Source organism: Protopterus annectens, chromosome 1.part1 (assembly GCF_019279795.1).
Source record: "Protopterus annectens isolate FY-2018-M chromosome 1.part1, PAN1.0, whole genome shotgun sequence".
NCBI classification, from domain to species: domain Eukaryota; kingdom Metazoa; phylum Chordata; order Ceratodontiformes; family Protopteridae; genus Protopterus; species Protopterus annectens.
The window spans coordinates 1,010,786,564-1,010,801,139 of record NC_056726.1 but is presented as its reverse complement, the minus strand read 5'-3'; the positions used below and the strand labels follow the sequence as shown (position 1 = coordinate 1,010,801,139).

Genomic DNA, 14,576 nt, shown 5'->3' with positions numbered 1-14,576 from the left:
TGGAGACCACTTTTGGCATAAAAGTAGGGTTAGTTCTCAAGGACACTATCCTGATGGAAGATAAGGAAGGGCTGTACTGCCATTAATGCCTGTAATTCAGAAACCCTTCTTGCTGAAGTGATTGCAAGCAGGAAAGCAGTTTTCCAAGATAAGAAGTGTAATTCTGCTGTTGCTGCTGGTTCAAAAGGGGGAAGTGTTAACTTTTCCAGCACAAAGTTAAGGTCCCATGTAGGCAAAGGTGGCTTCCTTGGAGGCTTTACATTTTTAATTCCTCTCAGAAACTGCCTAAGTAGAGGATGAGAGAAGACTGGAGGATCCATGTTGTATTCTGCTGAAATTGCTGATGCATGAATCTTAATGGAGGAGTAAGACAAGCCATTGTGGAAAAGCTCTGCTAAGTATTCCAGGATGTTAGCTATGTTTGCTAATGATACATTTTCTCCTTTTGCTGCACTCCAAATGAGGTATCTTTTCCATTTGGCTGAATAAGTCTTTCTTGTGGAGGGTCTGCGAGCCTCCAGGATAATGTCTTTAACCCTCTGAGATAAATCTGGGTTATTTTGTTTTATGTAATATTCCAAGCAGCTAGCTGTAGTGTTTTCAAGTTTGGATGTAGGATCTTGTAGTTGTTCTGTGTTAGAAGTAAAGGACATAGAGGTAGAGGCCATGCGTGTGTCCGAGACATACTCCTCAGTAGCGGGTACCAATGCTGCCTCGGCCAGTCTGGAGCTATCAGGATTATCCTTGGGTGATCTTCTTTGATCTTCAGTAGGACTTTGTGCATCAAAGGAAGAGGTGGGAATGCATATGCTGTCAGGTTTTCCCAAATGAAGGATAGGGAGTCCACCTTCCAAGCAAGTGGGTGGTATGTCCTTGTGCAGAATTTCCTCAATTGGTGGTTGTGTGGGGATGCGAACAGGTCTATTTCTGGTAGTCCCCATTTCTTTGTAATGGTTTTGAAGATGTCTGGATGCAGCATCCATTCGTGGGCATCCGTGGTAGTTCTGCTTAAGGTGTCTGCTAGTGAATTTTCTTTTCCTGGCACAAATTTGGCCTGGAGTTGAATGTTGAGGTTCAGGGCCATTCCACAGGTCCATTGCCATCCGGCATAGAGGATATGAGTGTGTACCTCCCTGTTTGTTGATATACCACATGACTGTGGTGTTGTCCGTCCTTATCAGAAAGTGACCCTATTGAAGAAAAGGTCTGAATGTCTGGATTGCATGTTTCACTGCCAGCATCTCCTTTTGATTTATGTGTAGATTCAGCTGGTCTTGTGTCCATAGGCCTTGTATACACTTGTCCACCATGTGTGCCCCCAGCCTAGGTCTGAGGCGTCCGTGGTGATGGTCTGGCTTGGATGAGGTTTGTGGAAAGGCAGTCCTCTGTTTAACTGACAGGCCTGAGCCCACCACAGGAATTCTTGCTTCAGGCATGGAATTATTGGAATCTGGGCTTCTAGACTGTGCTTGTGTTGAGACCATACATTCCTTAGGTACCATTGCAACTTTCTCATATGCAGCCTGGCATGCGGAATGAATATTATGCAGGATGCCATGTAACCCAGGGCTTGCAGGACTTTCCTTGCTGTAAGCTGGGTCTGTGTTGTTAATGCCATGAAATAGAGTGGTAGTTGCTTTTGTTTTTCTTCTGTGAGAAATGCCATCTGATTTGATGTGTCCAGTTCTGCACCCAAGAATGTTATCCTTTGGGATGGTACCAGCCTTGATTTTTTCATGTTGACTGTGTATCCCAGGGCTTGCAGCAGTTGTATAACCTTTTCCAAATTTTTTGTTAATTTGGTCTTGTTGTCCGCTTGTATTAGGCAGTCGTCCAGGTATGGGTAAATCTGAATTCCCTGAAGCCTGCAATGAGCAATTACTGATGCCAGGCATTTCGTGAATACTCTGGGCGCAGTAGATAAGCCAAAGGGCAATGCTGAGAATTGATAATGCTCTGATCCTGCAAGAAATCTGAGGTATCTTCTGCAATCTGGTCGTATAGGGACATGCAGGTATGCCTCCTTGAGATCTAGAGTCACCAGCCAAGACTCCTTGCCCAGCATGGGAAGAAGTTGCTGTAGGGTCAGCATTTTGAATTTTGGAGCAATGAGATATGTGTTCAGAGCGGACAGGTCGAGAATAGGCCTCCATTGATTTTCTTTCCTTGGTACCAGGAAAAGTCTGGAGTAAAATCCTTGTCCTTGTTCCATAGGCGGTACCTTTTCTATAGCTCTCATCCTTAGTAGGTGGTTGATTTGTCTTAGAGCGTTTGTTTTTTGGTTTGGTGGTAGGTTTGGCATTCCTCTCTTTTTTGGTAGAGTGTGGAAGTGAAACCTGTAGCCTTTGTCTATTGTCTGTAAAATCCATTTGTCTCCTGTAATGTAATGCCAGTTTACGGAAAATAAGGCTAGCTTTCTGCCCAAGGGTGCTTCCAGTTGTTCCCTGGTAGGCGGTATCAGAGCCAAGTCATTGTGTCTGTCCTGTGGAAGTGGTTGTAGCTGAATCTGTGGCAGTACTTCTCTGGTTGTTAGGCTGCCACTGACGTCCCCTGTAGGCACCTCTGGATTGGCCTCTGCCTCTTGGGCGCCTATTTCTGCCTCTCTGTGCTCTGGAGGTGTCTGGAAAGGACCAATTCTTCGAAGGCCAATTTCTACTAAACCTCGGAGGTTGGACCTGTAAGAAATCCTTGACTGTTTGGACAGATTTTGCTTTTTCTTCCACCTTCTTTAGCACTTGCTGTGCAGGGGAGCCAAATAAACTTTGTTTCTCCATAGGAGCATCTAGGAGCTTTGACTTAACATGGTCTGGTAAGGATTGCTCTTTTAACCAGGCATGCCTTCTAATCACTGTTCCAGTCATAGCTGATCTAAAGGAAGCCTCCAGTGCATCACAGCCACATTTTAAGGAATGATTACTGACCTGCTGAGTGTTATGTACCAAATCCTGAAGGGACTTACGGTCTATAGGTTCAGGAGAGGACAGTTTTTATTTAGCTGGTCTAACAAAATTCCTGATACTGAATCATGTGAAATTGACAGTTTAAGGCCCTGGCGAAAGAGTAGCAGAAGTATAAACTTTTTACCCCATCTCTAATGCTCTAGATTCTCTTTCAGAGGGAGGTTTTTGGCAGAGGCAGCTGCTACAGCTTTGGGGCCCTGTGAAATGGTTTCAGGATCTGCAATAGGAGCCTTATACAAGTGGAAGTGTGTGTCCGGGACCCTGTAATATCTGTCGGGCTTGGCAGGGGCCGGAGGAGAGAGTCAGGGCAGTACAGGCATCATTATATGCATCATCAACAACTGTTAGTACTGGAGGAATGGCTAAAGGCCTATGCTGTGGTAAATGTAAAAGGTCCTTAGCCTTTTCCTTGAATCTGAAAAATCCTGGCCCTGCCATTGAAAATGCTCTCTCATAGCATGTAAGGTTTCCCCAAAAGAAAATTCTTCAGGAGGAGAGGCAGAAGGAATGGAGTCTTCTGCATCGGAATCCTCATAAGGAGAATATGGGCCTTCTGGAGGGTCTGAGTTTTCTGAGTCATCCGAGGAATAGTCTGTAGAAACAGGCTCCGGGGGCTCAGTTCTAGGCCTCTTCTCTGGAGGGGGTTGAGAGGCTCTGTCTGGGTGAGGTTGGGATCCCCTGATCAAAGAAATGAGATCCTCAGCCAGGCTGAGCATTTGGGAACTAGAGGTAGGCCTGTGAGAGGGGCTTTTAGCAGGCAAGGCCTTAGAAGATTTAGCTGCTTTAGCCCTAGAAAAAGCCTTGATAGACATAGATGCAGGGGGCCTAGCAGCTCCACATGCAGGAGTAGATATGTCTAAAGGAATAGTATCTGATAAGTCCTGGGTGCCTGCTACAGCAGGGGAAATTTCAGTAGCCGATTCAGCCATGCTCTGTGAGGCCTCGGCTATCGGAGGCATGCTTTCGGCCGAAGGAAGAACCGAGGACTCAGTTTCAGCCGAAACCGAGACACTCGCGGTTGGCTTAACCGTGGTTTCAGCCGAAACCGCGGACCGCGAGTGTCGGTCCTTTTCCTTACGCTTTTTAGCTAATTGTGAAGTCGGAGTATCCGACAGCATTTTGTAAGCAAAAGCTGGACCAAAAAACTCCTCTGCAAGCTCCGACCGACGTCTAAGTGTCCGTCGGTTGAAGGAAGCACAGGCTAGACAAGCTGAAACGTCGTGGTCTGGGCCTAAGCAAGGAAGGCAGTAAGAGTGGAAATCCTTATGAGGTATTTGTTTCCCACAAGTTAAACAATTATTTACTTTTTCTGACATCGGCTAAGGCAAGAAAGAGTCCCCAACGGGGTACTTAGCTTTTTAGAAGTCTTCGGTAGTAGAAATCTCTGGATCTGACCGACCGGCACTTGCGAACAGCTTCTGCTTCGGGCACCACGCGGCAAGAAAGACTGAGGAAAATGGCGTCGGCTGATGCCTTTATACCCAATACACAGCAGCTATGACGTCGGGTGAAGTGCGACATCAGCAGAGGCCAGACCCAGACTTTGGAATCCGGCCGACCGAAGGGCTGCCTGAGGCAGGACAACCCATATGTTAGGACTGCAGATGCATCCTTGAAGGACATCAGAGGTGTTCTATATGTAAATTTGAAATGGCAGCCATCTGCACTTTGACATTACAGAAAATTTACCCTTTATAAAAATTTCTGATAGGAAATCTAAACTTGATGGGAGAGGAGTGGAAAAAGGAGGCAACCCTCTCGAAGAAGCCAAAACAGAAAATCTTTCTGGGTAGACTGTTTTGTGAGGAAGAAATATGACCCACTGATGAGGCATCTCTGTTTACTGTCAGAATTGGAGTAACCATGTGGTTAACGTTGGGGGGGTTCTAGATCCAGGACAGGCAGTCCAGATGGCTGACTCATTAGATGTGGGCTGGGATCCAACACCCAAAGATGAATTAAATGAGGCCAAGGGAAGGGTAAACAAATCTGCTGATGTCAAAAGAGGGCAATGAGGATAACTTTGGTCTCGGAACTCCTGGCTTTTGAATAAATTCTGTCAAGACAGGAATCGAGGGGAAAGGTGCAAAGGAGACCCGAGGGCCAACTGTTAACCAGAGTATCCCTCGGTGACCCTGTGGGGGTATTAAGGCAAAGTAACTGCAGCACTTCTTGTTCAGGTAGGAGGCAAACCGGGCACAGCAAGGTTGGCCCCAGCTGCTGAAAATCTTTGTTGCCAGTGTCTGGCTGAGGGATCACTAGTGAGGCAGTAGAATCTACCTGCTCATCCTGTTTGCTAGCACGTCATCCCTGAGATGTGCGTTTAAATCAGAAAACAACAGGAAAACATTGCCCATTACCACACTGTCATGGCCTCCAATCAAAGTGGATATGATTATGCTACACCTTTTTTTGTTGATGTACCCGACTGCTACCATGTTGTCCATCTGAATGGAAATCACAACCTCAGGGAGGAGGTCCTGAAAAGGCTGTAATGCTAGGACAACAGTTCTCATCTCCAAAACGAGTCCGAAGTTTGGCCTCTAAGGGTGACCAAAGCACCTTGAATTGTCTTCCCCTTGAAATGTCCCATCCCCATCCCAGAAATGAAGCATTCCCATTTTCTTTTTGAGAAGATGGGCCTCTAGATTATCATCTTCTAAATGTTACAGTTTTATTAAATTGCACAAAGTTCACAACATTTAGTGTCATCAATAGCAAACACAGAAGTCATTCAGGACCATCTACCCGCCACACTTCATTTTATAATGCTGAAGAGAAACACTGCAGAACTCGTTTCCATGGCAGTTTTTCTCCCTGTCACCAGTCAGCCATGATGGTTCCCTAGTACAAAGGCCACCATTTACATAGCCTGAGTTTTCTGCTTTGCTCATAACCTCAGTGCCACTGTACATGTATAATGGATGCACCTCTGAACTATAAGGACTGACAGGCATTTGTCCTCTTCCTCGCATATCTCATCCTAACGTCACAACGCCTGCCTGCACATGATCAAGTGAGGGTGAGCCTGTACTGCCTACTCACTCCCACCCCCTGAAGATGAAAATGGTCCTCAGCAACTTAACTCTTTTATAACCTAGCAAATAGAGCATCAACTGTCCCCTTTTACAGGAGGATTCAAGCACTTCTACGAGTAACCAAAGCAGTAGCAGAGGATGGCTGAAACAAAGATGAAATCAAAATGCTGTACTGGTGCTAAAGCACCCTTTGAAGAAGGGGGAGCATTATCCCTTGAGCTTTGGAACAACAGAGATGTAAGCAGAAACTAAGCTCCTACTCGGTATTTAAGTCCAGTCTGGATGCTATCTCAACAAGCAGAAAGCACAACTGTTGTAGAAGCTCCTAACAGACAAGTCAGTCTTTCAATGAGAATTTTGGACAGGTTGGCAGGGAGATTTCAAAGGAGTAGCTAGATGGTAGCGCTTTACAATGCTAAAAAATTTCATAAGCAACTATATGTAAGTCAACAAAATGATGACTCGTCCTGACATCTCTGCCCCCTCTGACTACTGTAATTATGCACTGTCGAGCTACTGATCACGCACTAGAGTCACTGTTACACCAGGGAATCACAGAAAGTTCTGGGAGTGACAAGGCATCATGTGATTTTATCCTCTTTGCTGAAACAGTGTTGAGGGCTCTTTTTTGGAACTCCTGGGCTTGTTAAGAGCAAAGATTCTCTACCGCAGAAAAATACCTTCACTACTTCTGAAAATCTTTTTCTGCAGTATTTAATAAGCACAATCCCTTAATTTGCTGCTACAGTTAGTCATGCACCAAGTCAGGTTAGGCCCAGCCAGCCTTCTAAGTCAGATGCTAGGTGAAGCAGACCATATTGCAGCAACAAACACAGCACCTGGCCATTACTCAAATAATCCAGAAGAGTACACTTCTCCAATGACTGGGATTCTCACATGATGTGCAAGACAGGCACATACAAAAATATTTATGGAATCCAAGGACTAAGTTATCACCATTAAAATCTTTACCCACCCAAGTCTAGAGCCTGAGACTCCTTGACAATGGGTCTCAGGTGTGCAGAGGACTGAAGAAATACAGAGACATTTCTTGAGCAGGGGCAAGAACTGTGACTCCACTGTATACAAGTGAACTACCTGGGTGCTATCACGCTAATGAAAGGGATTCTTGAACAATGGCTACAATGAAGGTAAGTCTCCCGACACTACAGTGTGCTCCGCTGGGTAAAGTCATATATATTTTTTTCAAATACAAGGAACCATACATGAAGGGCAAACTGGACAATTTATTTTTGTTAAATGGCTAGGTGGATTGGCCCATGAAACTGTTCAGCCACAAGCCAAGCCACTGGGCATTTACAAAGGTACAGATAAATACAAGTAATTGATACTTCCACAGGAAAATAACAGTACTAATCAGGCCAACTGAGGGCAACCTGCCAGCAGGTTACCCTAACGTAATGACTGCAACAGTGAAACACGAAGAACATCTGGATAACTGTGACTCAGTCTCCAAAGATACAAAGACATTACCAAAACAGGAGTACTCACTATAACAGTTATTATTACAGATGGCCTCTGAAAGGGGCCCTGGCAATGGATAAATGCCAGGACACATCTTTCTTGTGCATGCTTATTCAAAAACTCTTCAGATGTCTCAAGATCCATATTACAAAAGGGACAGAATGACCCTCCTCAAGTTGAGCCTGCTGGCTCACATGGGTTTGGGGCACCCCTGGAGAACAGTCCATGGTCCCACGTACCCATGATAGGATAACTCTAGAAACCAATCCTTGGGATAAAGCTGGTCACTCACAGGCGCCAGACAATCATCCACAGAAAGGGCAAAAGAACCAAGTTGGAAGCAAACACACATCATCCATCTAAGGCTTTTCAGACAAGACTGAAGACTGGTTTGAGCCCAACCATTTGGTAGTTGAGGATTATATCACCTGAAGCAACTGGGGGAAATGAGGCAGATGAACACCTGACTTATTTAACTTAAGACACCTGGGCTTGGCCTCTGAGTGTCTGGCCTTAGATAATGCTCAAACCTGTGCCTACGGCTTAAAGGGGCCTTACCACCAGTCTCCCTGAAAAAGCCACGACCAACCACTACCTCTGTGGGGTGAGATAATGGTTTGTTCATCTTTCAACATGTGCTAGCTAGGTGGATCTGACACCACTTGGGGCAGTTCCAAATACTGTGCTCTTTCTCAATACAGTACAAGTATGTCAGTGCAGGCCCTGACTATTTAATCTGACAGCTACATGGGCCATTAGTTCAGTGCTAAGGCACGCAAATGCAGAACTTATACCAATCATGAGACAAACTGCCCAAGCATACAAAATCGTGAGTTTTGGCATCGTGTGCAATTCTGTACCTGCTGTATTACAAAAAACATACTTTGGTAAAGATGTGTGGCCCTGAAAGAGGGCTTTGCTGACAAAAAAAATCTAAAGTTTGACTAGTGGAGAAAATTTTGAGTTTGATTGGTGGAGAAAAAATGCTCAAACAATGATCCATCAAGAGACAGTCTTTGATGCTACATCTGAATTAACTCACTGGAGATGACAGGAGTTGGCTTCAAGGATGTCTGGATCAAAATTTTTCATCTGTACTCCTGCACTGTTCAATCCTCTGCTACAAGAGGCAAGCATTTCATATGAATGTCAAATCTTGCATATAGCTGAGCAATGCCAAAACTCTTCACACCCCTGCTTCCTGGCTTACACACAGTCATTTTCTCTGAGTGTACTTTCATTTAGTTCACCACAAGGGATCCGCCATCTGCCAGGTTTGTCGATATTAATGTACCTTACAATCTGTATTTAGTTTATAATGCTTGGAAAATTCACCCCAAATATAGCCCACACTTCCAGCTTCTCTCAGTAATCACAGGCAGTGCTACTCTCACAAGAAACATATGGCTCAAGGCTGACAGACCCCAGACAAACTGGCAAGCTACTTAAAAGAGGTGTTCCCATTACACAATCCTTTGTTGTTCCTACTCTCTGCTTAAATGTCCCATATTGCTCTGGCCTCCTTTCAACTCATTTGCTGCAATGTAAGCCTGTGCCCTCTAGTAAAACACATTTACATTCTATGTACAAGTACCTTGTCACCAGTTAATCTTGGGGCCTTAACAGTTGCTCACTTACCGTTGTGTACTCAAAATAGTACAAGCAGTTATCAGTCAGAATGAACCAGCGCCGTTTCCAAGTTTTCACACGACCACCTGCAACAGCATACAAAGCAAGAATAAATCACTCTCTCCACTCTATAATGAAGTAACTGCAAACAGTTTCTGAAACAACACAGGTAAAGTACAGTTGTGTACACTTACCATAAATGTAGATGTTCGAGTGTATTCACTGTTGCAGTCATTACATTTGGGTAGTCTGCTGGCAGGTTGCCCTCAAGTCGGCCTGAATAACAAAGTCTTGGGTCCTGCGTCGGTTTCTGTCTCCTCTTCCATGACGTCAGGGGTATAAAACACGCAGCCGACGCCATTTTAATCAGTTTTTCTTGCCCCAGATGTCAGGTGCCCCCAAACTGGGAGCAAAAATATATATAAACTGTAAATATATAAATGCACCTTAGAAACATAAAATTTACCTTCGCCTAAAGGCAAATACACCACAAAGGCTTTTGAGTATAGTAAAGGAAAGAAAATGTATAGAAAGGGGGCTGGCGGGTGGGTAACCCAGACTGCAAAAGTGAACACACTCAAACATCTACATTTATGGTAAGTGTACACAACTGTACTATGTTCTTAGTATTTCACTGTTGCAATCATTACATTTGGGTAGAATCCCAAAGCTATGGATGGGAGGATGGAACTAAACAGCATTAGGAGCAGCTATAAGGCCCTGCAGGACTGCAGTGGCAAAGCCTGCCCTGGATTTAGGGAAGAGAGGTAAATGATAATGCTTTGTGAACGTATGAACTGAGCTCCAAGTAGCAGTTTCTAGAATGTCAATGGTAGGGACACCTCTGAGAAAAGCTGCTGAAGTAGAGGCAGCCCTGGTGGAATGAGATCGGATCCCCTTGAGCACAAGTTTACCATGGTGCAAGTAGCAGAAACAAATGCAATGGCTTACCCATTTAGAAATAGTCTGCTTTGATATAGCCTTCCCCTCTGATCCTGCAGCAAATGCTACCAGTAGTTGCTCAGACTTTCTTAGAGATTTTGTCCTGTTTAAGTAGAATCTTAGTTGTCTGTGTAAATCCAATGAGTGCGGAATCCGCTCCCCCTTGTTTCTGCGGATTTGGGAAAAAAGTTGGCAGGTGAATGGTCTTGTTGAGAGCCACACTGGATACCACCTTAGGCATAAAAGAAGGATTGGTCCTGAGGGCCACCCTGTCCGGGTAAAAGATAATGAAAGGCTCCACTGCCATGAGAGCCTGTAGTTCTGAAACCCTTCTAGCTGAAGTGACTGCCCAAAGAAAGGCGGTCTTCCAAGAAATAAATTTTATATCCGCAGTAGCTGCTGGTTCAAAAGAAGGTAGGGTGAGTTTTTCCAGCACGAAATTGAGGTCGCCATGCAGGAGTTGGCGCTCTCCTGGGAGGCCTTAAATTTTTGGCCCCTCTGAGATACTGTTTTAGCAGTGGATGAGAAAAGAGGGGAGGCTCTGTGTTGTAATGAGCCGAGATGGCAGAGGCATGGATTTTTATTGAAGAAAAAGATAGGCCCTTGTCAAGCATCTCAGTTAAGTATTGTAAAATCTGAGAAATATTGGGCTTTGCTGTGTCTATTCCTTGTGCTTGGTTTCAAGCACAGAATCTCTTCCATTTATCAGCATAAGATTTTCTAGTACTAGGCCTACTGCCTTCCAATGACATCCATCAAAGGTTTACTGAGAGATGTGGTTTGAATAATTAGTTGTTTAGCCATGCTGCAAGATTCACAGTTTAAAGCTGAGTGTGCAGAATTTGATAGTTCTGCTGGGACAATAGATGAGGTGTTTGAGGCAAGTACCACGGAGGAAGGTGTGACATATTCCTTAGAAGCGGGTACCAGTGTTGGCGAGGCCAGTCTGGAGCAAATTAGAATCATTTTTGTTTTTTCCTGTCTGACTTTTAGTAAGACCTTGGAGAGTAGAGGCAGAGGGGGAAAAGGCATAGACTGATAGGTTTTTCCAGCTGAAGAATAGAACATCCACTTTCCATGCTTTTTTGTGATGAGCTATTGTGCAGAATTTGTCCAACTGATAGTTTTGGGGAGAGGCAAACAGATCTATGTCTGGGCTTCCCAATTTCTGTGTTAACATGCTGAAGATTTGTGGATCCAGTTTCCATTCGTGCGGGTCCATAAGACTTCTGCTTAGGTCATCTGCCAGAGTATTTTGCTTTCCTGGCAGGAATTGAGCTTGAAGATGTATTTGGTAAGTCAAGGCCGTGTTCCACAAGGCCATGGCTAGTCTGCAAAAGGGGTAGGAATGGGTAACCCCCTGCTTGTTTATGTACCACATAACTGTGGTGTTGTCCGTCTTTATCAGTAGTTGTCCTGGATGAAGTAAGTCGTTGAAGGCTGACAGAGCACTCTGAACAGCTAGCATTGCTTTCTGGTTGATATATAGATGCATTTGGTTTGGGCTCCATTTGCCCTGACTGCATCTCCCTGCCAGGTGGGCCCCCCAAGCATAGTCTGATGCATCTGTAGTTAGGGTTTGGGTGGCAGGGGGTAGAGTGAATGACAGTCCCTTGTTTTGGTGACATGTCTCTGCCCACCAAAGAAACTCCTGTTGTAGGCAGGGAATGAGAGGAATCACTGTTTCCAAGCTGTGACAATGTTGACTCCATAAGCTTTTTAGGTACCACTGAAGTTTCCTCATATGCAGTCTCACATATGGAATTAGTAGAATGCAGAATGCCATTAACCCCAAAGCCTGCAGAATTTGTCTTGCAGATAACTGGGTTTTTGTTGCCATTTGTTTGAAGTATGTTGTCAATTGCATTTGTTTGTCTGGCGTGAGGTAAGCCATCTAGGCAGTTGTATTCAAGCTTGCACCCAAGAATGTAATTATTTGAGAGGGTACCAGTTGTGATTTCATTTCGTTTACGGTGTACCCAAGGCATGCTAGAAGCCTTTTTTACAAACATCAGATGTTGAAGAAGAGTTTCCTTGTCCTCTGCCTGAATGAGACAATGGTCCAGATAAGGATAAATTTGAAAGTTTCTTTGTCTGCAGAATGCAATTACTGGTGCCAGGCACTTTGTAAAGTCCCTGGGGGCAGTAGATAAGCCAAAGGGCAGTGCAGAGAATTGATAATGCAAAAAACCTGCTTTGAATAGGAGGTATCTTCTGCAAGATTCTCTTATTGGGATATGCAGGCATGCCTCTTAAGTCTAGAGTTACCAACCAGGCATTCTTGCCTAGCATAGGCAGTAGCTGTTGTAAAGTCAGCATTTTGAATTTTGGAATGTCCAGGAACGTGTACAGAATGGATAAGTCCAGTATTGGACGCCATTATTTGTCTTTTCTGGGTACCAGAAAAAGTCTTGAATAAAATCCTTGTCCTTTTTCCTTTTCTGGTATGGGTTGAATAGCCCCCATATCCATGAGGGACATGACTTGTTTCTGGGCCTCTGCCCACTGGTTTTGTGGCGGATCTGGCCATCCGTTAGGCATTGGCAAAGTATGGAAATTAAATCTGTACCCCTGTGATACTATGTTTAATACCCACTTGTCCTGGGTAATAATTAACTGCCAATTTTGAGCATGAAGTGCTAGTCCCCCCCCCCAAGGGGGCTGCCAAAAGATAAGTGCTTGGAGATGGTAGAGGAAAGTCATTGAGACTGCTTACTGTAGGGTTGTGCTTTGTTACCTCCAGATTTGGAGGTTGACGCACCCCATTGCTTTGACCTGTAAGATCCCTGTGATTGATATCTGGAGCCTTTTGAGCGCCTGGATTTGCCCTGAGTGGCTCTGTTGGACACAGGAAAAAAACAATTCTTAGTAGGCCAATGCCTACTGAACCTGGGTGGTTGCACTTGCAAGAAATCTTTTACAGTTTGCATAGATTTAGCTTTGTCTTCCATTTTCTTTAAAATCTCTTTTGCCTTATTACCAAACAGACTATCATGCTGTAAAGGGGCATCCAACAATTTAGCTTTAACATGATCAGGCAGATTTTGTTCCTTGAGCCAGGCATGCCTTCTTATCACAGATCCAGTTACGGCGGCCCTGCAAGAGGCCTCCAAGGAATCAAAACCACATTGCAAAGTATGCTTTCCAACCTGTTCTGCTGAATGCAATAAATCCTGTAACTCTATTTTCCACACAATCAGAAATCAACATAATTTTCTGTTTCAGTAAGCTCATAACATGCTGTTGATATTTAGGCATATGGAACTGGCAGTTTAAAGCCCTGATTGCCAAGGTTGCAGACGTATAAACCTTCTTACCCCACCTATCCAGCACCCTGGAATCTCTATCAGAGGGGGTAGGATTTTTGGCTGTAGAAGCCTTAACACCCTTGGGACCCTGAAAAATAGTCTCAGGATCAGCAGCAGGATTTTTGAAAAAAAAAAACTTGTGGGAGTCAGGAACCCTGTAATATCTGTCTGACTTACTAGGAGCCTGAGGCAGGGAATCAGGAGCCATGCTTGATTCCGAGAACACATCATCAACAATGTCTAGTACAGGGGCGATAGCCAAAGGCCTATGCTGAGGAAGGAGGAGGAAATCCCTAAGCCTCTTTTTTGATTCAGAGAAGTCCTGACTCTCCCAGTGAAAATGTTCCCTTAAAGTATGCAAAGTTTCTCCAAAAGAGTAATCCTCAGGAGGAGATGCAGATGGGATGGATTCCTCTGCATCAGAATCCTCATAAGGTGGAATAGAAAATTCCTGATCAGAAGAGGAATCAGAAGAAATGGAAACCTGATCTGAAGACACAATCAGTGCCTTGCGTAGGCCTCTTAGCGAGGGGAGGGGGGGTTGGGAACCCCTGATCAAGGTAATTAAATCCTCAGCCATTTTGATAATTTGTTTTTTAGGCATAGGGGCCTGAGCACATGGCTCATGCATCAGTTTTTTAGACATAGAAGTCGTTTTTGACCTTGTTTTTGCTGATGGAGTCTGTTTAATATAAAAATGTTGAGGCCTGAAAACACCCTCAGAAGCCAGTGCCTGCTCAGCGGCTCCGGACCAAAGCAAGGGAGAGACATCCGCGGTTTCAATACTTTGCAAATCTCGCGGCATACCAGACTCCGAATGGGTCTCGGTAGAGGCCTGTGACTCACAAGTAGTGGGTATCAGGGGCTGCAAAAGCGCCTCACTGAGTACCGGCGACCGTCTTAGGAGAAGCTTTGTCGTCGGTTTTGGACTTCGACCGTCTGTCTCTGAATTTTTCCTTGCGTTTTTTGTGAACTCCGGTAGTCTGATTGCTAACTGACGACATTTCAGGGTAGTTGAATCTTGAACCAAAATATTTAGAAGCAAAAATATACCGACGCTTAATAGTGCGTTGGTTAAATTTAGCATAAAACTGACAGCAAGGCACGTTGTGTTCAGGGCCTAGGCAAGGAATACAGTACAAATGAAAATCCTTATGAGGTATTTGCTTCACACAAGTAATGCAATTATTAACTTTTACTTGACATCAGAAAGG

General features: G+C 44.6%; 1 protein-coding gene across 1 annotated transcript in view; it reads right to left on the bottom strand.

The window, feature by feature from the left end:
• Window positions 1–14,576, bottom strand: part of CYTH2 (cytohesin 2) — a 1,422,969-nt gene that overhangs the window by 330,243 nt on the left and 1,078,150 nt on the right. Inside the window, exon 9 of the mRNA XM_044079709.1 lies at window positions 9,122–9,198. Coding sequence (XP_043935644.1) covers window positions 9,122–9,198 — 77 coding nt within the window. The remainder of the gene's footprint in view (window positions 1–9,121; window positions 9,199–14,576) is intronic.